This window comes from Pseudopodoces humilis, chromosome 21 (assembly GCF_049639895.1).
Source record: "Pseudopodoces humilis isolate 2021_Gansu_Grassland_sample_001 chromosome 21, ASM4963989v1, whole genome shotgun sequence".
NCBI classification, from domain to species: Eukaryota; Metazoa; Chordata; class Aves; order Passeriformes; family Paridae; genus Pseudopodoces; species Pseudopodoces humilis.
In genome coordinates this window covers 6,363,996-6,385,958 of record NC_142220.1, presented here as the reverse complement: position 1 = coordinate 6,385,958, position 21,963 = coordinate 6,363,996, and the positions used below count along the sequence as shown (strand labels likewise).

General features: G+C 45.9%; 3 protein-coding genes across 10 annotated transcripts; 1 reads left to right on the top strand and 2 right to left on the bottom strand.

Annotated features, from left to right (window-relative positions):
• Positions 1-17: 17 nt before the first annotated feature.
• NT5C (5', 3'-nucleotidase, cytosolic) lies at positions 18-6,571 on the top strand. Its single transcript, XM_005526749.3, has 5 exons — positions 18-247; positions 5,037-5,137; positions 5,222-5,282; positions 6,019-6,133; positions 6,215-6,571. Exons 1-5 carry the CDS (start codon positions 65-67, stop codon positions 6,355-6,357), a joined length of 603 nt encoding a protein of 200 aa, XP_005526806.2. The 5' UTR covers positions 18-64; the 3' UTR covers positions 6,358-6,571.
• Positions 6,549-9,907, bottom strand: ARMC7 (armadillo repeat containing 7). 3 transcript variants are annotated; one of them, XM_088065398.1, is made up of 4 exons: positions 9,777-9,907; positions 9,505-9,621; positions 8,795-8,938; positions 6,549-7,964 (listed from the first exon to the last, which is right to left on the bottom strand). In XM_088065398.1, exons 2-4 carry the CDS (start codon positions 9,542-9,544, stop codon positions 7,627-7,629), a joined length of 522 nt encoding a protein of 173 aa, XP_087921524.1. In that variant the 5' UTR covers positions 9,545-9,621; positions 9,777-9,907; the 3' UTR covers positions 6,549-7,626. The 3 variants fall into 3 exon arrangements, with proteins under 3 accessions (XP_087921524.1, XP_087921523.1, XP_005526804.1); XM_088065397.1 differs by lacking the exon at positions 9,777-9,907 and having other exon boundaries at positions 9,505-9,761; XM_005526747.3 differs by lacking the exons at positions 9,505-9,621; positions 9,777-9,907 and adding an exon at positions 9,013-9,257.
• On the bottom strand, positions 9,903-21,721 carry SLC16A5 (solute carrier family 16 member 5). 6 transcript variants are annotated; one of them, XR_015774319.1, is made up of 5 exons: positions 18,954-20,060; positions 15,622-15,765; positions 13,742-14,623; positions 11,060-12,148; positions 9,903-9,961 (listed from the first exon to the last, which is right to left on the bottom strand). XR_015774319.1 is itself a non-coding variant. In XM_088065393.1 (5 exons), the coding sequence occupies exons 2-5, from the start codon at positions 19,171-19,173 to the stop codon at positions 11,907-11,909; spliced, it is 1,488 nt and encodes a 495-aa protein (XP_087921519.1). In that variant the 5' UTR covers positions 19,174-19,203; positions 20,093-21,721; the 3' UTR covers positions 9,903-11,906. The 6 variants fall into 6 exon arrangements, 5 of the variants coding, with proteins under 5 accessions (XP_087921519.1, XP_087921522.1, XP_087921520.1 ...); XM_088065393.1 differs by adding an exon at positions 20,093-21,721 and having other exon boundaries at positions 9,903-12,148; positions 18,954-19,203; XM_088065396.1 differs by adding an exon at positions 20,093-21,721 and having other exon boundaries at positions 9,903-12,148; positions 18,954-19,200.
• Between the last annotated feature and the right edge of the window lie 242 nt (positions 21,722-21,963).

The following is a 21,963-nucleotide window of genomic DNA, read 5'->3' as shown; positions in this document are numbered from 1 at the left end:
AGCCGGGGGCGCTGCGCTCGCGTGTGCCGGGAGCGGCTCCGCCGGGATCGGGATCGGGATCGGGATGGGGAGCGCGGCCGCGCCGCTGCGGGTGCTGGTGGACATGGACGGGGTCCTGGCCGATTTCGAGGGCGCGGTGCTGCGGGAATTCCGCTCCCGCTTCCCGGCGGAGCCGTGCGTGGAGCTGGAGGAGCGCAGGGGGTTCTCGGTGCGGGAGCAGTACCGCAGCCTGCGGGAGGACCTGGCGGTGAGTGCGGCTGCGGGGACAACACACCCTCCCCACCCCGCTGGGAAATCTCTCCCTGTCCGCCGGGCTCTGCAAAGCTTAGCCTGGGACCAGTGTTTTTTAAAAAACCCTTAAATTACCTGCAGCTTTTTTTGTCCTTCTATACCTAGATGGGATTTAAGGAATATTTACTTAAACAATAAATCATGTTTGTTTATGTAAGATAATAACCAAATTCATGCCTACTCGCTGTATTTACAGAGTCTTACTTCCAGGAACTTTTGGCCATCAACAGTCATCGATCAGCGCTCTCTGGCAGTTTGGAGCCTGTGGAAATGCTGACTGGATTCATACTCCAGTCTATCAGACTGGTAGGAGCCTGTACTTCTCTATATAACAGGAAGGAAATGAAATTGTCATTTCTTAGCAGTAAAAAACTCCTAGGCTCAGTACATGATCTTAAAATGAGCAATAAACTTCTCAGGGAAGGGGTTCAGCACAGCCTGGATCAGTATCTGTTCCACTTCCTTACAGAGTCCTTGACTGTCCTGTGGTGACCAGAAGGATGTGAAGTCTGGATTTACAGTGTTTGTAATTTTGCCTTGCAAACCTCTCTTACTTATTCAGCCATTAGCAAACATTAAAAATGGCAGCAGTTTGCATGGATGGAGGGTGTTCCATCAGCTTTCTCCTACTGTTCCTGATCTCTTACCTGCTGTACCCATGGCTTGTCAGGGCATGCAGAGGGAATACGGATACAGGATTTCATTCTCTACAAACCCAGATAGAACACGCACAGTTCTTGTCCTGCTGTGGAACCATGTGAGCACATGCAGAGTTCTCAGGGAGCTTTGAGGAGGTTATAATTCTGCTGCAAAGCAAGAGCAAGAACATGAATAGGTAAAGAAGATGGTTCAGTGAATGGCTTGGTGGAAGAATTCAAACACTGTAAAGGACTGGTTATCCTGGAAGAAGTCACTGATTGTCAGTGTACAAATTAAGGCTGAATGAAACACAAAATTAGAAATACTGTAAATCTAGACTTCACTGTTCCTTCTGGTCGCCACAGGACAGTTGAGGACTCTCTAAGGAAACTACTGATCCAGGCTGTGCTGAACACTTTCCCTGAGAAGTTAATCGCACATTTTAAGATCCTGTACTGGGCCCAGGGTTTTTTACTGCTAAGAAATGACAATTCACAGTCATGTCACTCCTGTTCCATAGTGAAGTAAAGGCTCCTGCATCAGAATAAGGGGCAGGAGTGGTGGATTCAGTCAGCATTTCCATAGGCTCCAAACTGCCGGAGTTGTGGTTGATGACTATTGATGGTGAAAAGTTCCTGGAAGCAGAAACCCATAAATATAGTCATTAGACAGAAATTTGGCTATTACTTTGCATAAATAAACATTATTTTTTGTTTAAATGAGTATTCCTGAAACGGATCCCATGAACAAAAAAAAAAATAAAATAATTTGCATGTAAGTCAAGGGGTCATTATTTTATTTTTTTCTTTTTTGGAAGGTCTGCAATCTGATCTGTTTTTTCTGTTTCTGGAATCCTTATTCCCTAATTTGGTTCATGCTCATCCTGTTCCTCCCCAGACCTTAGGTGTGGCAATGAAATAACCAGATAACTGGTTTGGATCCCACGCACACCAGCAGTGGCAGAAAGCTCTTATCTTTCTGTTCTAGCCTGACTTCCTAAGGAAATTAGCTTTATGGAGCTTGTGCTATGTCTGTCTCCTTCAGTAATCTCTGGAGCTTTGGGTTGGTTTAGGTGTGTTTGGCAGAACAATAAAGTTATAAATATTTGAGGCTCCTTTGGGTTTTATGTAAATGCCATACATTAGTTTAAAAACAGAGCCCTTGTTTGTTCTGCTGTGGCTCTATAGAGTGTCTGTGGGACAGGAGGATCCCTGTGGAAAGTCACTGGTTCCAGCTGCAGGAAAAGCTTTGGCAGGAACAGGCAGCCCACCCAGGGCAGTTTGTGGGGCCGTGTGTCCATGCAGGGAAACCGAGTCTGCACTTTGTCAGTACTGAAAGGAGAGGGTCAGCTGGACCCCAGGGGGTCAGCTGGACACCAGGCTCTTTGTGGCCGGTGTCAGCTGTGTCTATCCATGAACTTCCAGGGTGGGGGATATTTTTGTGACATGGCCTGGGAAATGCTGTGGTAATGATTTATGCATGACCTCTTCCTGGATGGTGTTCATGCTTCGTTGGTGCTGAGCAGCTGCCCCTTGAAACTTGAGCCATTACTTCATTTTTGTTTCTGTTTTGATTGCAAGTTGATCATTAATTTCACACTGTAAATCCATTTTATTTAGAAGGCCTTCTAATCCATTTTATTTTGTTGAAGATTTTTTCACTGCACTTGCCTACCTGCCCTCTTGTGTGTGTGGCCATTGTGTTGGTGGAGATATCTCCCTATGTTTCCTGGCCCCAGGCAGTTTAAAGAAAGGGATTCAACATCCCCACCGATGGTAAAAATTTCTAGAATTACTTTCAAGTCCTGCAAATGGGAAAGCATAAGGACAGATGTAGTCCCTCCACTTTTGTATCCAAATTGTTATCTTACTAATGGGAGTTAAAAGGAAACGTTCAGCATTGGTGGCATGAAAATGAGGAAAGAAAATGGTTTTACTTTCTTTTTCTAGTCACTTTTTTAATGAGAGGAAATGGCTTTTGGTTCCAACAGTCATCAAATCAAATTTCTTTCTCCAAAAAAGCCAGACTTTTTTGTGTCGTGGTGGAAACTTGCCAGTTTCTGCTGTCTTGCTGTAGGATAAAAGTGCTTTCAGACACAAGCACCAGGTCTGTAATTCAATCTCCTTGGGAAGAGCTCCAGGGAATTGTTGCTGGGATCAGGGAGGCTTTGCATGGAAACAGAGATCCGGACAGATCTGATTGCCACATCTGAACCTAGACAGGCTCCTTTAACCACTTCTGATCTGCATGTGAAATCAGGCAGTGCTTCCAACTTTCTGACTGTTGATTTATGAGTATTTATAGGTGCTGATAACTGAGTGAGCTTCAGGATCTGGGAGTCTGGTTTAATGTTGACTCTTCCTCACTGCTGCTTAATTGAAATGGGTTTTTGTTGATGTTCCACTGTGATATAGAACAAGGAGACCTTCAGCTGGACTCGCCTAAGCAAAGCCTGAAGCCTGCCTTTAAAGAATACTAAACAAGAATTAAATTTTCCAAATAGTTCAGTGACATGGGAATGTATGACTTCAATGCTTGTGGAAAAATGCTGCTTTGGCACCTTTAAAGTTCACTATGTGACCCCAAGGAAGTTAAGATTTTTGTGTCTCAAGGTAGAGAGATATTGGAAGCATAACCTTTCTGTCTGAAGGTGAAACTTAGGCCTGGAAGGGGCCTCAGCCCTCAGTGCTGCTGTGGGTCCTTCGCTGTGATGGGATGTGGAATAAAGGGGAAAACCCATCAGCTGTGACCTGCTGTGAAACACTCATTTAACACAGGCCACTGAACAGTCACCAGGGAGCAATTCTTAAAATTAACTAACCAGAGCTGGATTCAAGCCAGTAAATTTCCTAATAGTAAAAGGCGTGAAAATGTCTCACCAGTAAATTAAGAAGAAAAACGACAGGAAGGACAGTGTGGACTTTCTACCTGGAAATGGCCCTGGAAATATTGCTCTTCCTTCCAGAGATTAAAGATGCTACTGTACTGTATCATATGAAATACCTTCTTGTCCCATTTTTGGCTACATTAGCCTGGAATAACATTGTTCCACCAGTAATCTTGTTTCCTTCCACTCACTTAAAAATTATTCTACCTTTAGAGCTAACCTCCTTCACCACTTGTTTATCATTAATTTCCTCTCTGGTTCATGTGGCATCCCACCTGTCTGTATGGAAGTACAGGTTTCACCAGTAGGTGGGAAGTGGGTTTACACCTAGAGCAGGTGCAGACACAAAAGAGATAAAAGCCCTTAATTGCAGAGCTCAGCCCAGTGCTGAGCCAGGTGAGGGGAGCAGTGTCCCACAGCACCCTCAAACCCAGCCCAGATAGGGCTCATGGGGTGCACAGGTCACCTTACAGATCCGAAAGTTCTTGGGGAAGCACAGGGATCACCTCTGGACTTCCTGCTGCAGTCTCAGAGTCTTTGGAGCAGACTTTGCACCAGCCCATTACCTCAGGGGAACAGCTCCATCCAGGCTGGAGCCAAGGCTGCCTGTTCCTTCAACAATATTGTATGTGGGTGATTGAAAATCAAAAAGCAGCAAAGTCATGGAGCTTTCCCAGCACACTCATCCTCATCCTTCCTCTTGCTGAAGGGATTCCCCCCAGGTGTGGCTGTGCTGGCCTGGCCATTGGCATGGTCACCTCTGTACCCTGTTTGCTCTGAAGGAAAAGGGGCTGATGAGCAGTGCCTGTGTCTGCCCACCCATTCCTGGTGAATTCCTGAGCCCTCAGCTAATCTCAGCCAAATGTGAGAGGGGAGAAGAAGCTTCCAACTTGTTCCTTTGGTTCCCACCAGAGTCAGCTGAAAGAAACCTGCTGGGAGGGTGTGGGGTGGGAGGTCTGTCTCCCTCAGCCCCCCCAGAGACTCCAGTGGGTCAGGGCTGATGGTGGGAGCAAAGCCAGGCCAGGGGCGGCTCTGCTTCCTCACAAGCCATGAGAATGTGACTTCTTCTGTGTGCCCAAGCTGGACTTTTCCCAGAACCCAAAGGTGAGAAATTTTATAATTCACTCCTGTGGGGAAGCACCAGGCTGTTGCACAGAGGGTGACTGGAGACTGCTGTGATGGAGCACAGCCACTGCTTATCGTCCTCTGTCTCCTGCAGGCCAAGGTAGCCAGTGTCTATGAGTCGCCTGGCTTCTTCCTAGACTTGGATCCAATTCCAGGAGCCCTGGAAGCTATGCAGGAGATGCTCCACATGCAGGAGTAAGGAGACTTTTCACCCTGCTGCCCTTTTCCAGGATGTAACATACTTTCTCCTGACTGCTAACAAAGGCTGTTTCTTTTCAGCACTGAAGTCTTCCTTTGCACGAGCCCTCTCCGGAAATACGAGCACTGCATTGTGGAAAAGGTGGGAGATAATTGTTTTTGTTTAATTTAATGCTGCTTTTGCAAGGCCTTGGTGTTTCATACTACCCAAGTTGGAGCTACTCCTTTCTGAAGACAGTAGCTGCTCCAGCTGCCAGGCTTCCCTCAACCCCTATCTGAGGAATACTTTCCCACACACAGAGCAGTAACTCGGGACAGGGAATCTCCAAGTGCCACATGGTGTCAGAATTACTGTGGAGCACGTGAGCCTTGGGCTCTTGGAGCTGGGCTGGGACCAGCTGTGTCAGCAGGTCATGGCAAAGAAACTGTTGTAGTTCCCCCAACAGGGATGGGCTATTCCCAGGGGATTCCACTCTAGAGAATCACCAACCAACAAAACCTACTTCAGTCTAAATCTGGAACCTGATGTCCCAAAAGAGGTCGGTGCTGTGTTGAGGAGGCTGTAGGGGCACAAGAATGGAGGGGGGACTTTGGTCACTGGAATGACTTAGATGGGTACAACCCACGTGCTTTGGGCAAGCAGCCAGTGCTTCTCACAAGCTCAATAGCTGGGCACAGCCAGGGCGGTGCTGAGTGAAGGCTATCACACAAACAGGTTTAATCAGCATCCTGGGCCGCAGCCAGTCTCCATGTGGGGATTCCTAGACACAGATGAAGGTTTACAGGGGCAAGAAATTGCTCTGTTAGGGCTGGTCTGACATGAGTGAGCTGCAAACTGAGAGCACAGCGGGATTTTCAGCTATTCCTTGTCTCTGCAGTATAAGTGGGTAGAGAAACACTTGGGACCGGAGTTTGTGGAGCGGATTATTCTGACCCGAGACAAGACTGTGGTGGCTGCTGACTTGCTGTTTGATGACAAGGACACTATCCAAGGTTTGAACAGCATTTCCATGGCTGGCTGCTGGCTGGGGAGCCACCCCCCAGCTGATTCCAGCTTTTCCCCCCTTCCCACAGGTGCAGAGCTGAACCCGAGATGGGAGCACATCCTGTTCACCTGCTGCCACAACAGGCACGTCCAGCTGCCGGCCCCGCGCCGGCGCCTGCACTCCTGGGCTGACAACTGGAAGGCCATCCTGGAAAGCAAGCGCAGGCAGTAGTGCAGGAAGGGGATGTTGCACTCTTCCCACGGCCAGGGAACAACCAGCCTATCCCCTGCCATGCCCAGGAGGCACTGTCACTGCAGGGATCAGCCACAGTAAGAAATGAGCTGCTCCTCAGGGCTCTGGGTTTCTGGAAGGTTGCTCTGCACTCAGTTATCCCTGTAGCATTTTGGATGTTTGCTGTTAAGAGAAAAGAAACAATCAACTACAAGCAGCTGTGGTTGGGTTTTTGTGTGTGTGTTTAACCTCACTCCAGTTTGGTTTGTGCTGTCTGAGGACAGAGGGGGAAAAAAAAAAAGGCTCTCAAACAATTGCAGATCCTGTGTGGATGTATGCCAGAAAGCACTGGGCTCAACAGTCAAACCTTTTAAATTTTATATATTTAGCCATCCTGGTTATTGGGTTTTCTCTTGCCTCATGGCTGACAATGAGGCCAAAAGAGACTAGGCTGGCTTCAATTTCTTGGCCCATGTGCTTGAGTGGGCAAAGGCTGCAAGTGCTGGAGGAAAATATTCATGAGCTTTCACAGAACTGATGACACAGCATTTAAGTTAATGTTTTATTAACAGAAACTTTTACAAGACAGCTGTTCTCATGAGCCAGACTGCCATGAGCTCCCCACCTTTTTTTTTTTTTACTTCACCTTTCTCACCTGTGGTAATGAAAGACAAACTTGCCACTTCCTCATTTATACAGTAGCTTGCAGCCTGCCCTATGCAGAGATTCCCTAGATGTGCCATGATTAGGGCATGTTATGATGCCATAGCTAAAACGTAACATAGTTATGATGGCATAACTAGTGCCACAAGGATGGAGATTGTGAACTGTTAGAGCAGGGAAATTCCTTTCTCTACAGGAAGAATAAATTTCTGTGACATTTCAGTGACTTGACACTTAGCATCACTTGTCATGGACACTGAATGGGAGAGGTGCAGCACAACTAGCCAGGAACCTGAGTGGATATAATTCTGCCCAATAACCTGAGCAGAACACTCCTCATTGCTGTGAAGGGTTATTTGTGCAAGCTGGGTGCTGAGCTGCACTTGGCAAAATACATTCCAATGTTCAGCCATGACCTGCTTTATTTTAAATATTTGCTTGCAGGCTTAGCTGTGTGCTTGGCCCAGCTGCCATGTTAGTGCTGTTCCATCCTGTTTGTTAACTAAACACCAGCACTGGTGGGACAAACTTCCATCTTTAATGCTGCTCTTGACCTGCTGAGCAGAAAGCGAGAGCAGCAGGAGGTTCCCGTCTTTGCAACCCTACTCAGTCCTTGGGCAGAGGAATCCCCACTGCTGTGTGCTTGCTGAGGTTCCTGGCCTCCTCCACCTGCAGAGGGCTGCAGTAATCCTGCAGGAAAATGGATGCCAGGTTACTGAGACGTGTGTTGGCTGAGAGGGAGAAGCGGAGCATGCACTCCACCACGGGCAGCGCCGTGGTCTGCGCGCGTGACTGCGTCGTCGTCAGGAACATCAGTGTGGTCACGGCCGACACCACGGTCTCCTCGTTGGAACTGGACAGGCAGTTGATGATGGGCTCCACCCCATTGGCCTCTAGGATGTACTCTTTGTTTGTTTTATCCAAGCACAGGTTGCAAAGACCACCTGGAACGGTAAGAGAAAAGTGTCTGAGGTGATGGTAATTCACCGCTCATCCCATTTTATAACATCCAGATCTTCTGTATGGATGGAAAATTCTTAATGGTTCCCTAGGTCATGTGTTTTTGATTGTTTCCAATGATTTTCCATCAGCACACTCCTTATCCTGTGTGTCATTAGAGGGCACTGTTACTGCTGCACATAGCTGCTTCCACAGAATGATTCCAGGAATGCTCACTCATCCCTCATGGAAGACACAAACCAGCAGTTTATTGCAGGTGCTATAGAAATCCAGAGAATAGAAGTTAGTAGCCAAGAAGCACAGAATGTTTGAAACTTTAAGATGCAGCAACAAACCTTAAAAATCAAATTAATATCATCTTACAGAACCACTCACAGCATCTGGCCCCTTAGCTTATGTTCAAACCATGAAAAATTGTGGTAAGGCAGTTCCTTAAAAGATTTATTAAAAAATGTCTAGTAAGTATTCTAGAAGACCAGTTGCCAATGGCAGAATGGATCTGTACAATGTATCTGGCAAAACCTGACTGTTTCTCTACAGAAGAGATTTCAGTAAAAAGTTAATCAGGTAGCGTTTGGGAAAAAAATCCAAACAAATCCTTTCCAGATGGTGTCTTCATTATGCTCTGTAAGGACATGGAGGGTCATGCCTGTGACTTCTCTCCCATTGTACACTAAACGAGTCTTTATCAGCACAGTGTGGGTTTGTTTTTAGAGCCCTGCGTGAATTTGGGGCCGATTAAAGAGCAAACCGAGCGCGGGGCCCGGTGTCCCGTGCCCAGGTAACAGCTGCAGGGCCTCGGGGTAGCCCTTACCCATGGCAAACTCCACGAGGCTCTCGTTGTCCTCGGTGAGCATATCGAGGAACAGGTCCAGCACCTGGAGCTGCCGCAGATACTCGTAGTTACTGGGATCGTAGGCGAAGTTGGCCAGGTTCGCCAGCACCTGCTCCTTGGCCTCTGCAAGTGAAAAGGGTCGGGTGTGTGAGGAAAAGCTAGAAAAGAGGGGGCGAGCGAATAGCGACGTTAGTTACCTGTGCTGTCCGTCACCTGGAACTCGGTGACGAGCGCCTGCAGGTACTCCAGCCGACCCAGTTCCATCGCGGGCAACCACACCGGCTTGCCCGCTCCCCTGGGCTGTGTCGGCTCAGAGATCGGGTGTACCGAGGAATGGGAGGAAGCGGACCCCGCTGTGTAGCGGGAAAAGCCCGCCCGCCGCCATTTTGTGGGCGGGAAAGGGCGGCACCGTCTCCCCACAGGCGGGGCGGGAGCGGCCGCCATTTTGTGGGCGGGGGGCGAGTCTCCTCCTCTCAGGTGGAAAGGTGGTTGCTAGTCCTCTCTCTCACTAGATTTCGTATATTTATACATTTTACGTATAAATATGTTAAAATATATTAAATATATAAAGTATATGAAAATAAGTGAACTTGTGTCGAGGTATTTGACTGTTGCATTGTATGGCAAAGCTTTGCTGCTTAAACGCTTTATTCTGCAAAGCAGATGACCTTTCTCCACTGATTACTTACTTAAAGAATTTTCACCTCTCTGTATGTTTTGCTGCTCCATCCCAGTGCTGCTGTCCTTGTGGTGGTGCTGCTTCTGGATCAGTTCCAGTTTAAATAACGGGATTGCAATTCATGAAGCTGAGGGAGAAAAGGTAAAAACAGGGCACAATACATGCACAGTGACGTAAATTACCTGGGAAGAAAATGCAACAAAGCCAAGGAGTGAATTAAAAGAGCAGCAGGTGATTCCACCTTGGTTGTACAATGGTTTGGGTACAGAATGGAGCAATTACCTTGTCTTGAACTAACACGGCTCGGTGAAACCACGGCAACTTTACATGGTGCAGGAGGGTTCAGTTATGGTTCATGTGGTGTAAATATGCAAGGTAAAGGTTAATAAAGATCATAAACTGTGGGAGTGGACTCTGCAGAAATTTGTACTGCTTTTATTGAAGCAATTACATGGATGGATGTTCTTCTGTGGATAAGACAAGGAACAGGCTGTGAGAACATGTCTTTTGTGTTACCTCAAATACAATTGATTTTCATATCAAGCAAATTAGTCATGGACCGATCCACGTGGCACCAGTGACAAGAGTGGTGGGCTGATAACCCACTCAGCTGGGGGCACTAAAATATCTACCTATGGCTACATTAAATAGAAGGATAAGCAAAGAAGCTTCACTGAATGCAGTAATGCTAAATATTTTAACATTGTAATGGTGTGGGAAGACAGAACATGAGAAGAAAGATATTTATTTTTACCTTGTAAAAAAGTTTAAACCAGGCTAAGTGCTAGCAACTTCAGCTCTTAGTAGGATTATCATCTGAAGTCGGTTATGTATTTATGTATATATCTAAACAAATACATATATTTTTATTTGCGTATTTGAGTATTTCTATATGAAAATGATCAGCAAAGGTGCTACAAACTGTCTATATTAGAATGTTTTTCTAATGTACTAAGAAATTTTCTAATCTGTGTAGTAAAAATCTTCTAATATGTGCCTTTGTAAGTGGTAAGTGTTGATATACTTTAAAGCCTCATCTGTTATTAAATAGAAGGTGAATGAGTAATGTGGGAAAGCAGGAGCGGAGAAAGCAAACACAGGGAGCTAGTCCATACAAACAAAGCGCTACTGGGATTGACTAATAAGAGGGGGAAACTGTGTTTAAAAAGGAAAAATGCAATTACTTCTGTTTGCAAGAACTGCATTTACCCACCCAATATTGGCTGTATGGTTTAATGGTCTGAGTGCTTGAAGCACTTGCTGTTTGCCAGAACAGTTCCCAGAGCAGGGGCTGGTCTAGCTGGGGTAGTCACAGCTCCAGGGGCTATTCTGGTGACTTCCATAGCACATTGAAGCCAGAATTCAGGAATTTTTAATTTCTAGTAGTTATTTCTTTTCTTATATCTACTAGCCATGTCTGCAAACAGCAAGTCAAGCTCTCAAATTAAGTGGTTTTGCACTTCGGAAGTGTCTTAGAGTGTGTAAGAACTCTAAACCTTTATTTGGGTTTTATTGTTATTAAATATAAATAAGTAATATTAATATTAAACTTTCCCAAGTATTACCCTGGCAGAGAATCTCAGACTTTTAAGGATCATGATATTGCAATATTTCAGTGAGAACTTCCCAGTGAATGTTTCATTTCAGTGAGGAAATGTGCTTCTTGCCAAAATGCTTATCTTGCAATGGTCAGAAGCTATATATATATTGGAAGGCACTCCAAGGCTTGGTGGGTTGTTTTTTGGGGTTTTTTTGAGGCTCTGGATTTGAATTTTGAGGCTTTGAAGTAGTCCCCGGCATGAAAAACTCATGTATGTGCTTCATAGAGAAAACCGCTGATCTTACTAGAGACTTGTCCAAGTTCTACAACCCACACAGCTGCTTTTGTATAGTATTTAGAGATGCAGAAAATAATAACACACTTCTTATGGAAAGTGTTTGTCTTGCCAGAGCCAACATGGGAAGCAAACAGGAAGCCTGTGCACCAAAATTGTGTATTCAGATGAGGCAACAGTAGTTCTTTGTGAAGAACTACCCATTAATACATGTTATCCAGCAGTTCCAACTGGAACGTGCTTGTGAAATTCCAGTGACTTCTTAAAGGTGGTGACTTAACCCAATTGAACTGTCACAGCCTTTGTCTCCTGGCACTGGGTCCCACGGCTGTTATCCCATGGTTTGCTTTAGGAGAGCTTAGATCTCTTTGTGCTTCATCTCCTTGGCTAGTGCTGGGTTCTGGACTAGGTCCATGGTCTGGAATTGGACAAGGTCTTGGAATCTGACAAGGTCCTATGGAGTGGAAGTGCAAAAGGAAGATGACAGTTGTGGAAAGCAGACTGGCTTTTTCTCATCTGCCATCAGTATTGGGCCGTGCATTGCTTGGTACAGACTTTTTCTTCCCCTTCTTTATTTTCATATGCTCGTGATGTACTCAAATGCTGGCGGGGATTGACTTTCAGCCTTTGGTTCTGTTGATGTTTCACTGTATTGATATCTGGAAGGATTGTCCGAACATGCTTTGGAAGCCTCTCTCAATTTGTTTTTTTTTTCCAGAGCACAGAAGCTGAACCCCATAAATAATGCAGCCGATATCAGGAAGAAGCTGGAGTTGTAGAAGACGTAGTGGAAATCACTGGTTATGTCTACCAGGAGACCTGAAATAGAAGTCATAGCTTAGCCAAAGAGAAGAGGCACACTAAAGTCATACATTTACATGAATGTCAAACCTGAATCATTCAGCAAACTGCCATATACAAAAGACAAGCATTCTATGATGAGTTCTCTCCTCTGGATTCTAGTGGTTGTTTAGTTTTTTATTTGTAGTCCCAAGTGAGGTGATACTTCTGTAGAAAGTATTTTTCAATACATAGACAAATCAGGAAAGGAAGGAAATTGTTATTTTTCCCCAACCTGCTGTTTAATTTTGTTTGCCCAGTAGAGGACCCTTGTGCCACTGCCACTCACTGGCTTTTGGAATGAGTGACCCTATTACATCCTAGGGCAGAAAACAGAACAACCAGATAGAGAAATAGCTCAGAAATTTATATAGTAAGGTCTCTGAATTGAATAATTGTCTCTAATCCTGTATAATGAGGGATAAGGAAATTCACAGCACAGCAAGATTATGACTAACATTAAGTGACCTTAATATAAACCATTTGGAAGTATGAGATATCAAGGGAGTGATTTAAGACTAATATTAGAGATGGAAAAGTGATATTTAGGCCAAATACATGATGCCTTCCATAGGCTATTTATCAATGTAGAAATACTGGAATAATGCTTATTTGCTTGTATTTTTCAGTCAAGATTGGTGATGTTTCTTTGTATAGTGTACTTTTGTGTAGCAGATTTTAGGACTACAAACAGAAATGGAGCTGCTTTTACTGCGCTTTGTTTTGCCCATCTGCTGCTCCTGTCATCGATGACCAAGAAAGGACCTTTTTTGCTCTGAGAAAAGTGACTGACACGCTAATGCCAGGGAGTACCATGAAATACACTGCATGTTACCATCACATTATTGAACCAGACATAATTTTCCTTCTGAGTAGCCACAATTCACTGTCTGGAGAAGAGAGCTAAAGCCTGAACTGAGGTTGACATGCTCATGTTGACATTTGTTGTTTGTTAGTCTTTGAATTTACTGCTGTAGTGCAGGAGCAGGTGTGTATTGAACAGGTCACTTAGTGGCATTTGGAGTGAACTGTGAATAATTTATTGGACTGAGAGTCATAACTAGCTCCTTTCTTGTCTCCAGAGAAAAATTAATATGCTCCAGAACTTGGAAAGAAGATTGAACAGAAGCTTTTACTATGGGGCTTTTGAATAATGTAGGACGAGTAATAATTTTGAACACAAATAATTTGTTTAATGGGATGTTCACAATTCCTTGAGACTTCATGGATAAAACGATGCGAACCAGCAAAATGGTGAAAAAGTTCATAGTAACTCCTGTCAACTTCTTGCCACTGGAAAAAAGCTGTCATTGCTCCTATAGGTATCAGATCACTTACCAAGTGAGTCATTTTTCAGTGTGCTCTTGATGCAGCTGCAGAAATTACTTTCCAGATGTCAGAACAGGCTGATTATTCTTTCTGACACTACCTTTTATATTACTCCCTTTGCATAACTCACCTACACCATGGATCTGGAAACTTTCTAATTCCTTTTCTTGATGCTCCCAAACACTTGTCACCAGTTTCCAAACCACCACCTTTCCCCAAGCCAGCTTTCATCGCCTCTCTCACCTGTGAGTGGGGGCCCAATAAGGAGGGTGATGCTCTCTAGGATGGTGAAGAGCCCTAGAGCACTGGAGAACCTGTCCATCTCTACCACATCCATCAGCACCTGGAAGACAAGCGCCCCGATGCCACTCATGGCTATGCTGAGGATGATGCAGTAGAGGATGAGCACACTGAACTCAGCTGAAATGACACAGATGAAATTGCTGAGCCCACAGAGGAGCACGGCCAGGCTGAACAGGTAGATGCGTCTCCCTGTGAAGACTCTGTGTCCTGAGAGCAGCCCTGTGAGAGGGCGGATGAAGATGTTGATGAAACCGATGATGGAGATGAGGAGAGCTGCCTTTCGTTCCTCCACCCCATTGTGGGTGGCATAAGGCACAAGGTAGACATGGGGTAAGGCAAACCCCATCATCATCCAGGTCACTCCAATAGTGTAAATCTGGTAACCTTTGTTTTCACAGAAGATGTCAAAAGCCAGGTACTTCTGCAGCATCTGGAAGCATTTTGTCCTTCTAGTGTTGGACACTAGTGTTGGCTGCTGGAGTGTGGGGTGGTAAGGAGATGCTCCATTGGACAGCTGTGCCTCTTCTGCTCTGCTCCCTGGTTCCTCTTTGGGCTTGGCAGACTGTGGAAGTGACTCTGATGCCAGCTGAATGGGTCTCATGATGGCTCCACAAACACAGCAGTTCAGTAGTATTCCTCCAAAGATGAGGAAGGTGTTTCTCCAACCCATCTCATCCAGCAGGTATTGAGACAGCAGTGGCCACAGTGTGAAACCGAGGGAGACACCAGTGGAGGCCATGGCATTGGCCAGTGTTCGCCACCGTACAAAGTAGTAGCCCAGCACAGTCACTCCTGCCTGGAAGCTGAAACATGATCCCAGACCTAAAGGTGAGAATAAATGATTCTTCTTTGTTGTCTTAAAGGGTGAAAAGAGCCCAAATTCAGGGTGTACCCACAGATTACTTCCTCTGCCACTGAAGCATTTTCTGACCTGCCAGGCCACACAACCCCTAGGGACTGATGAATACTCAGAAACCCCACACCAGGGATGAAGAAGGATGTGTCTAAATTAAACTATTTGTGTTCTTTGGTATAGTAAATATATTGACTTAATCTGATATTTTTCTGGGACACCCTGCAATTCTTAAAATTGTTATTGTATTGGAACTGTTCATTAAAAACTTGGGTTTTATACCACATGCAACAAGAAGTGCTGCTTTCCTGATGCTTTCATCATGGCTCAGGAAATTGCTTGTTTTTCTCTCTATGCAGTGGCTGCTGCTTAACTTGCAAGATCCAGCAGGATTGGTTCCAGAGTAAGGAATTAATTTCTCTGTGTTATTAAAAACCAAGAGTTCAACATCAGTTACATAGGAGAAATATTTGGAAAGGAAAAGTTCCCATCTGTTAATTCTGTTCAAAACCAACAGGGTCTTTTGTTAGAAAAAGATGTCTCCATTCTCCCCCAGCTTGGGAGTGGTGAAATACAAGCCCAGGGAACCTGGGAAGGACATTATCCAAACACATTATGTTCCAAGACTGGAAAAACAACAAAAACTCCTCTTCTTGAAAGACAAAAGGCTGAGAAGCTACTAAAAAGAACAGACATCGTTTTTCTCCAGTTTACCTTCTGGAGAGCTGTATCTTTTTCCAGAGACAAGCACTTCCCAGCAAGCTTGTGTGGGTGAGGTGTGTGCTAAAGGGGTGTGAAGGCCAAGTCTAGTGGGATGGCCAAGTCTAGTGTAGGATTTCTGCTGTGCTGGGAGGCTGTTGACTTCTCATATTTCACAGATGAGTGGAAAAATGTGACCACTTATTTGGGCCACTCCCATTTCCCATGTCCAGCACAGCAGCTGACTTTCCCTGCTCTCTGTACATACCAGTGATGAGGCCGGCTGTGAGGTACAGCTGGCTGATGGACTTGCAGAAGGAGCTAGACACCATTCCCAGCCCGCTGAGCAGCCCTCCCAGCATCACTGCAAACCTGCAGCCAAACTGTTTCACCAGGATGCTGCAGAGGGGCCCTGGAAGTAGAGAAGGAAAAAGGAAGCAGTTAGGAAGGAAGGAAGTATTTTGTACCTGCTGGATTGCTGCAATTATCAAGTGATGTAGTCTAGAGACCCTGAGGGTTGTCCTGGCAGTTTAATGTAGTGGAGGAAACAGGAAGAGAAAATATATTCTGTGAGCTTCTCAAGTACTTGGCCAGCTTGTTGGCTGAGGGGGAGTCTGTGATCTGCTGGGATTTTGACCATCAAGTAGGATGTGATGGATTTTCATTAAAACCCTTGGAAATGGACTTCAGGTGAATTCCATGAGATTGTGATAAATTGTTTGCTAATGACATGTAACGTCCTTAATTTTGGGGCAGGGAAAGATTAGTTCACACCTGCATCCCACCAGTGGGAAGGTGCTTCTCTTTATGCTCTGGCAGAAGAGGATCTGAAGGTAGAGTTTATTTTCTTGTTCTCTTGAGGATCCTTAAGGTTTTCCAGGTTTTATTAACTTTTTTTTTCCCCAATTCTGAACATTTAAGGTTATGGAAGCAAATACAAAATGACTGTAAGCTGCAGAATTAGGAGTTAGTCAGTGTAGGGAATATAACCTGTGGCATATTTGTGACCTAAATCAATGTCTGGTTTGAAATAAAATCCACAGAGTCAAGTGAACAGTGGAACATTATTAAAATTAGGAGTGCAGCTGTCTGTATTTTGATCTGCTTGGGAGATTTTTCACCTCAGACTTCACTGGCCTTTGAAAAAGTGTCCAGCAAATGTGACTGGATTATTTTTCCTCCTGCTGAAGTCATTAAGGATGGTACTGCTGTTTAACTAGCCCAGGAAGGCATAAATTGAACACTGCAAATTAATGAGATTGACTCTAAAAACTTAATGTTTTTTCATGATTAGTTCCTGGGTGCTTGTTGTCTGGGTTTCAAGCGTTATTTCTCACTTGCCTGGGACTTTTGTGCTTTCTTTTGCAAGAATAATATCGACGAAAGTGTTGCATTTGTATGAGTTAGTGCAGAGTGTTCGGTGTGCATGAATATCTAGGAACAGGAACCTGTAAGGGGCTGAAACCCCCTTTTGGAGACAGATGTAGGACCCTGAGGTCTCTCAAATTATCTTATAACAAAATAATCGTTAATGGCTTTTACCTAGGAACGTAGCACCGATAATGTGATATATTTGGCTGAATTATGAGCTATTGTTTGCCCTGTGCCCTTCCCCATTTCCTTCCATAGCTCTCCTGCATTGAACCTTCTCCCAGTACTGGCTACTCTGAGCACAACCTGTTCTGCCCATTTCCCTTCCTCTTCGAATTTTTGCAACAAATATTTTTTTCCCCCTTCAATTACTGTGAATTAAAAAGAATAAAGGTGAAGAAAAGAGAGTGGCACCTCTGAGAGATACTGGTGACAGCAGCATGCAATTTAGGGAAAGCTTTAAGTGCTGAAATTATGGATGTAACTAGAGAACCTGAATCAAGTAAAGCCTGGCCCCTTACAAAGGAGGTCAGAAGTTCCAGCAAAAGCTATATGTGGTTGGCTTGTGAGGGAGGCTTTGATCTCTGTTTAGTTTGTTGGGTTTTCCTTCTGGTTTATGTTACTGCTTCCTCGTGCTTCTGGGGGACAAGCACAAGCCCTCCTGTGCTGTAACACCCTGCAACAGAAGACATAACTGGCAAGCAAAGTACAACTCTCTGGCTGTGCCCTGACAGATTCTATTGTGAATATCAACACGAGGCTATTCTTTCTTTATCTAAGTTATAACTTTTGGATCTATGTATTGGCTGTCTTGGTATTACCTTTTACTGTAGGTCTAGCCTCCTACACAACAATTACTTCATTAAAGATGACAGGATAATTTACATTCTTGTGGATACTGCCAGAGTTGTCCTTCCTGGACATGCTGGGACCAAGCTGCTTCAGAGACCATTTCCCAGAGCCAGCAGGTCTCAATTGGATCCTTCCCATTAATCACAGAAGGATCACAAAGGCTGGAAAGCAGGATGGGGAATGCCCAACAGCTTCCAAATTCCAAACCCCGAGGCTACTGCTCTATTTCTGCTGACTCTTAGTGGTGATTCCTCCCCTTGATGCTTCCCTTGATATCTCTTTCCATCTGCACCTTGATATTCTGGACCCAGCTGTTCCTGCTAAAGTGCAAATTCTCAATTCCATGCAGGTAGCTGCCAACCATATCCTGCATGGGACAGACTGAACCTGCCAAAGCCTTTGCATCAGTGTGACTCAGGGCTCTGGGGTTGTTTTTTTTTCCTTTATAATGCAGTATCAACTTTCACCAGCACTGGAAGAGAGTAGGAATGAACTCGGGAGAAGCTCAGATACATGGGCAACACTGGGAACTTTCTTTCTGTTGCCTGGTAGGGTTTGGGTTGTCTTTTTATCAGATAAGCACAGGATTTGTATGGGTCACAAAGCACAGAACATTCATTGGCAAGTCCTTGAGCTGCTGGTTTTCTCTCTGCAGAAAGAGAAAAGAATCCCCACATCTTTGTGTGGAATCTGGGACCCTGCCTTGTACTGCTCCCATATTTTATTTCAAGAGGAAAACCAGTGATTCACTCCACTATCCACAGAGCACAATACTCCTTCCACCGCTGCAGCCAGGGGGTGCTTCCTGACCCACATTCTGCGCTGATCCAGCCCTGCTCACATCCACCCTGATGCCTGCGTAGGTGTGTGCTCCGTGCCACCGCCCAAGGAGCTGCTTTTAAGACTTTGCCTCAGCTGGCAGCTCTGAGGAGCTCAGCTTTTGGAATCTCTTCAGCCACAAGGAACAGAGCTGTCATGTGGCACTTGGAAGGAGATGTGCTCTCGTGGACAAGATGAACCAAGAAAGAACCAGAGCTCCAGCACCACATCCTGGCTTATTCAAAGAGCTTCTGTGAGTAATAACTATGTTCTTGCTGATCTGGAAAAAACTGGACTGAGAATGGGATTTGCCTTCTTTGACCAAGGGTCTTGGCTGACTCTGAGAGTGACAAAAGGGAGCATGGAGTCTGTGGACATTTAGCTTTGGACTGTGGGATCCAAGTGGCTTGGAGATGCTGTGTACTTCCAAACAGCCACTCTATTTGGACCTCCTTCCACCACCCGCCTTAATGAGAACCTGAAAGTATCCTCATTACATCCCCCCACCAGCACCACAAGGGCAGGATGTGGAGGAGGCCATTCCCTGCCATCACTCACCCCCTCCATGCAGCACGGCCACCATGATGGACGGGAACCACGATGTCTGGCTGTTGCTGGCCTGGAACTCATGCTGGAGGTCCGTGAAGAAGACACCGAGGCAGCTGGTGAAGCCCAACGTCAGCCCCTGCAGCATCACCGCAGCCAGCAGGACCATCCATGCCCATCCCTGGTCCTGGGACTTGGCAGCACCACGTCCTGCTGCTTCTCCTTGGGACATGATAGCTCCGTTCTCCTCTAAGCCAGCCTGCTGGGGAAGGGAGTGCAGCTACCATGTAACCCTCAGGCCAGCAAACAGGCCATCAGGGAAGAGTTGATGGTGTTCCTGAGGCTCAGAGCACCAGTGTTTCCCACACCTTTCCCAGCTGACACTCTTGACTTCTTGCTCTGCATTTCTTCCAGCACCTCCCTTCCTTCTCGCTACAGGATCCTGGCACCAGCTTGTTTAAGAAAGCTGCCTTCTCCTTTTATATTTCACAAGACTGTGACCACAGCCAGGTAGAGGACAGGACCACACCTCCTCTGAGATATGAATTAGCTTTACCTAGTTCCGCCCTTATTTTCCTTTTCACCTGCTTTCATCATATGGAGTCCCCTTGCTGGCAATTGCTAAGGTCACTCAACCCCTGTGCACAGGAGGAAAAACTGCAAATGCCAAGTAAAATAGAAACCTGTAAAGGTTCCGTGTCACAGCAGAGCTCAGTATGAACCTTTCAGGAAAACTAAACCTACCTACAAAGTGCTGGTGGTAAAAAAAATTTTAAAAACCATTAATTAATTAGAATCCAGTGATGGCAGATAGGCTTTTGCTTTACCTCTCTAGATCTAGAACTGCTTCTGAGAGATCACAGTTTGGATTTCTTTGAGACTGACAGCACGAAACATATAGCAATAGCATTCCCCATCCTCTCCATATAAATAAACATGCATAAAATAATAATCTCTGGCAGCTGGATGAGCTCAGAAAAAGTGCCCATAAGGTCATTGTACAGCGCAATATTTACTTAGCAGTCAAATAGTGTTTTTTCCCTAAAACAACAGCTGCATTTAGGTCTTGTGTGCAGCTTTAGCCATGAATAATAGTTTGATTTTGCTCATTATTTCAAATATGCCATGGTGGCAGAAAGTGAGTTTCATACCTCAGGCTGAGACCAGAATCAGTCGAATGAAGGGCGGCGCCGCGTGGCTGCGGCTCATCCCTGCGAGCGCAGCCCGGTCAGCTCATGGCCCATGGTCAGACCCTTGTGCTTCAGTAGAGACTACAGGCTTTGATGAAGTCTTTTGCAATATTAACCTAGGCATCATTTCTGTAAACAGGGCTCTTATGCTGGCTGGCTCACAGCCAGAAAATGAAAAAAAAAAAAGGCTGGGAGCAGAGGGGGCCCGTGGGAAGGGGCTCTGAGATGCAAATCACGGTGGTGGTGCTCAGCACACTTTAATCCTTTGTCCACTTTAGCTGGGCGCAGATAATGCAGCTAATTCAAGTGCTTGTTTCTGTGCTGTGAATTAGCTGGGTGACAGCCTAAAACCTCTCCCCGGCAACAGCAAACCTGCAAAAAAAGGCAGAAGCACAGCTCTTCTCTGTTCGCAGCTGCCCTGTCCAACTTTTGAGTTTGTCCAGCAGATTCCTGGCTCCCCTCGCATCTCCCTGGGTGCCTGCTTACAGGGGAGGACTTTCCAGTGGGGCTGCAGACCCCATGGCTTTCATCCTCCTTCTGCCCCTGGCTGCAGGACACCTTTTCCCCTGGGCAGCCCGACCTGAACAGCCACTGCAAGGACTCTGGGGATGTGCTGCCAGGCGCCACACGACCTCCTCGCTGCCTTCTGCCTGCACAAAGGTAAAGGAACAAGTTTTTTCCAGCTCTGGCTTAGCCGGCTGTGCCACACCGATCAACAGCAGTGATGCAAACCCTCGGGTTAACCCTTCCAAGGTATCCAGATACAGAATGGACAGTATGAAAGTGGAGGGGTGGTGTGTGCTGTCCTGCTTCTATGGGCTTGATGCTCTCAGGCAACCTGCTCCTGCTGTTGAGCAAAGAACATGATGGGACTGGGACATGTGTGAAACACGGGCAGATTTTCACATGCACGTGATCATCCCGTATCAGTAGGGCTGGGAATAGGATTGGAGTTCACAGCAATAGCCACACCTGGGTGCCTACAGAAAACAAGTGTGCTTTTGTTGGGAGCAGGAGAACAGTGCAAAGGTGCTTCTCTCTACCACCTGTGGAGCACGTAAGGACACGTGAGTGCCCTGGATGGGACACGGAACTGCCTGTTTGAGTCTTTCTTTCCAGCCACTCTCTGGCAGTCGCTGTCTGCCCTGATGAGCTAATCTGTTCACATCTGAATGTTTTTTCTTCTTCCATTGATCCCCAAGACATCAGCATTCAAACCTTGGATTTCCCTATCTGTTGTGGAGCAGCCCTGGTAGCTGTTGTTTATGGCAGCCGAGCAGGAGTGCTCACACAGTAACTCTCCCTTCTTTTTCTGTGCCTCAGTTTCCCTCAGCTCCAATGGGGGCCACATAGCTGCTGGCATGAGGGTTTCTGGCTGCTCCCTTATGCCAAGAGACACAAGGGCCTGGGGCATTTATGTAGCTCACCTCAAAGGAAGAGGTTTATATTTCACAAATTCAGGTTTATGCTGTGCAAATAATGATATTTATGGTCATCAGTAAGAGCTTGTAGGTGGTGGCACTTCTGCCAGCTCACTTCTTCTCTGGAGACACTGAGGAGGGAGACCCAGCCACAGGGTCCAGCAGGGAAGTCAGGAGTGTGGCTGGAGGGAGGCAGAACCACTACCCAAAGCAATGGGGCTTGGAGGAGTGTTCAGAGACTGGACAATGCCTGCAGCTTGAGAGAAGGAATGGGAATGAAGAAGAAGGTTTCTCGCACTTTCCTGCCATTGAGCTCAGCGCTGGCATGTGTGGACACATATTTTGTGAATGTGTAAAATAAGCTGCATGTACAGAAGCAAGATGTTTACTGTAAACTGAGCAGGGTGGTAA

Bases quoted from the DNA above. Each gene is read 5' to 3' on its own strand.
- ARMC7 (XM_005526747.3), bottom strand. From the start codon at position 9,079: ATGGAACTGGGTCGGCTGGAGTACCTGCAGGCGCTCGTCACCGAGTTC. The intron at 8,939-9,012 runs GTAACTAACGTC...TTTCACTTGCAG, and splicing joins CCAGGTGACGGACAGCACAG to AGGCCAAGGAGCAGGTGCTG. The intron at 7,965-8,794 runs GTAAGGGCTACC...TTACCGTTCCAG, and splicing joins CCTCGTGGAGTTTGCCATGG to GTGGTCTTTGCAACCTGTGC.
- SLC16A5 (XM_088065393.1), bottom strand. From the start codon at position 19,173: ATGTCCCAAGGAGAAGCAGCAGGACGTGGTGCTGCCAAGTCCCAGGAC. The intron at 14,624-15,621 runs GTATGTACAGAG...TCTCACCTTTAG, and splicing joins CACAGCCGGCCTCATCACTG to GTCTGGGATCATGTTTCAGC. The intron at 12,149-13,741 runs GTGAGAGAGGCG...CTTCTATTTCAG, and splicing joins TATTGGGCCCCCACTCACAG to GTCTCCTGGTAGACATAACC.
- NT5C (XM_005526749.3), top strand. From the start codon at position 65: ATGGGGAGCGCGGCCGCGCCGCTGCGGGTGCTGGTGGACATGGACGGG. The intron at 248-5,036 runs GTGAGTGCGGCT...TGTCTCCTGCAG, and splicing joins GCCTGCGGGAGGACCTGGCG to GCCAAGGTAGCCAGTGTCTA. The intron at 6,134-6,214 runs GTTTGAACAGCA...CCCTTCCCACAG, and splicing joins TGACAAGGACACTATCCAAG to GTGCAGAGCTGAACCCGAGA.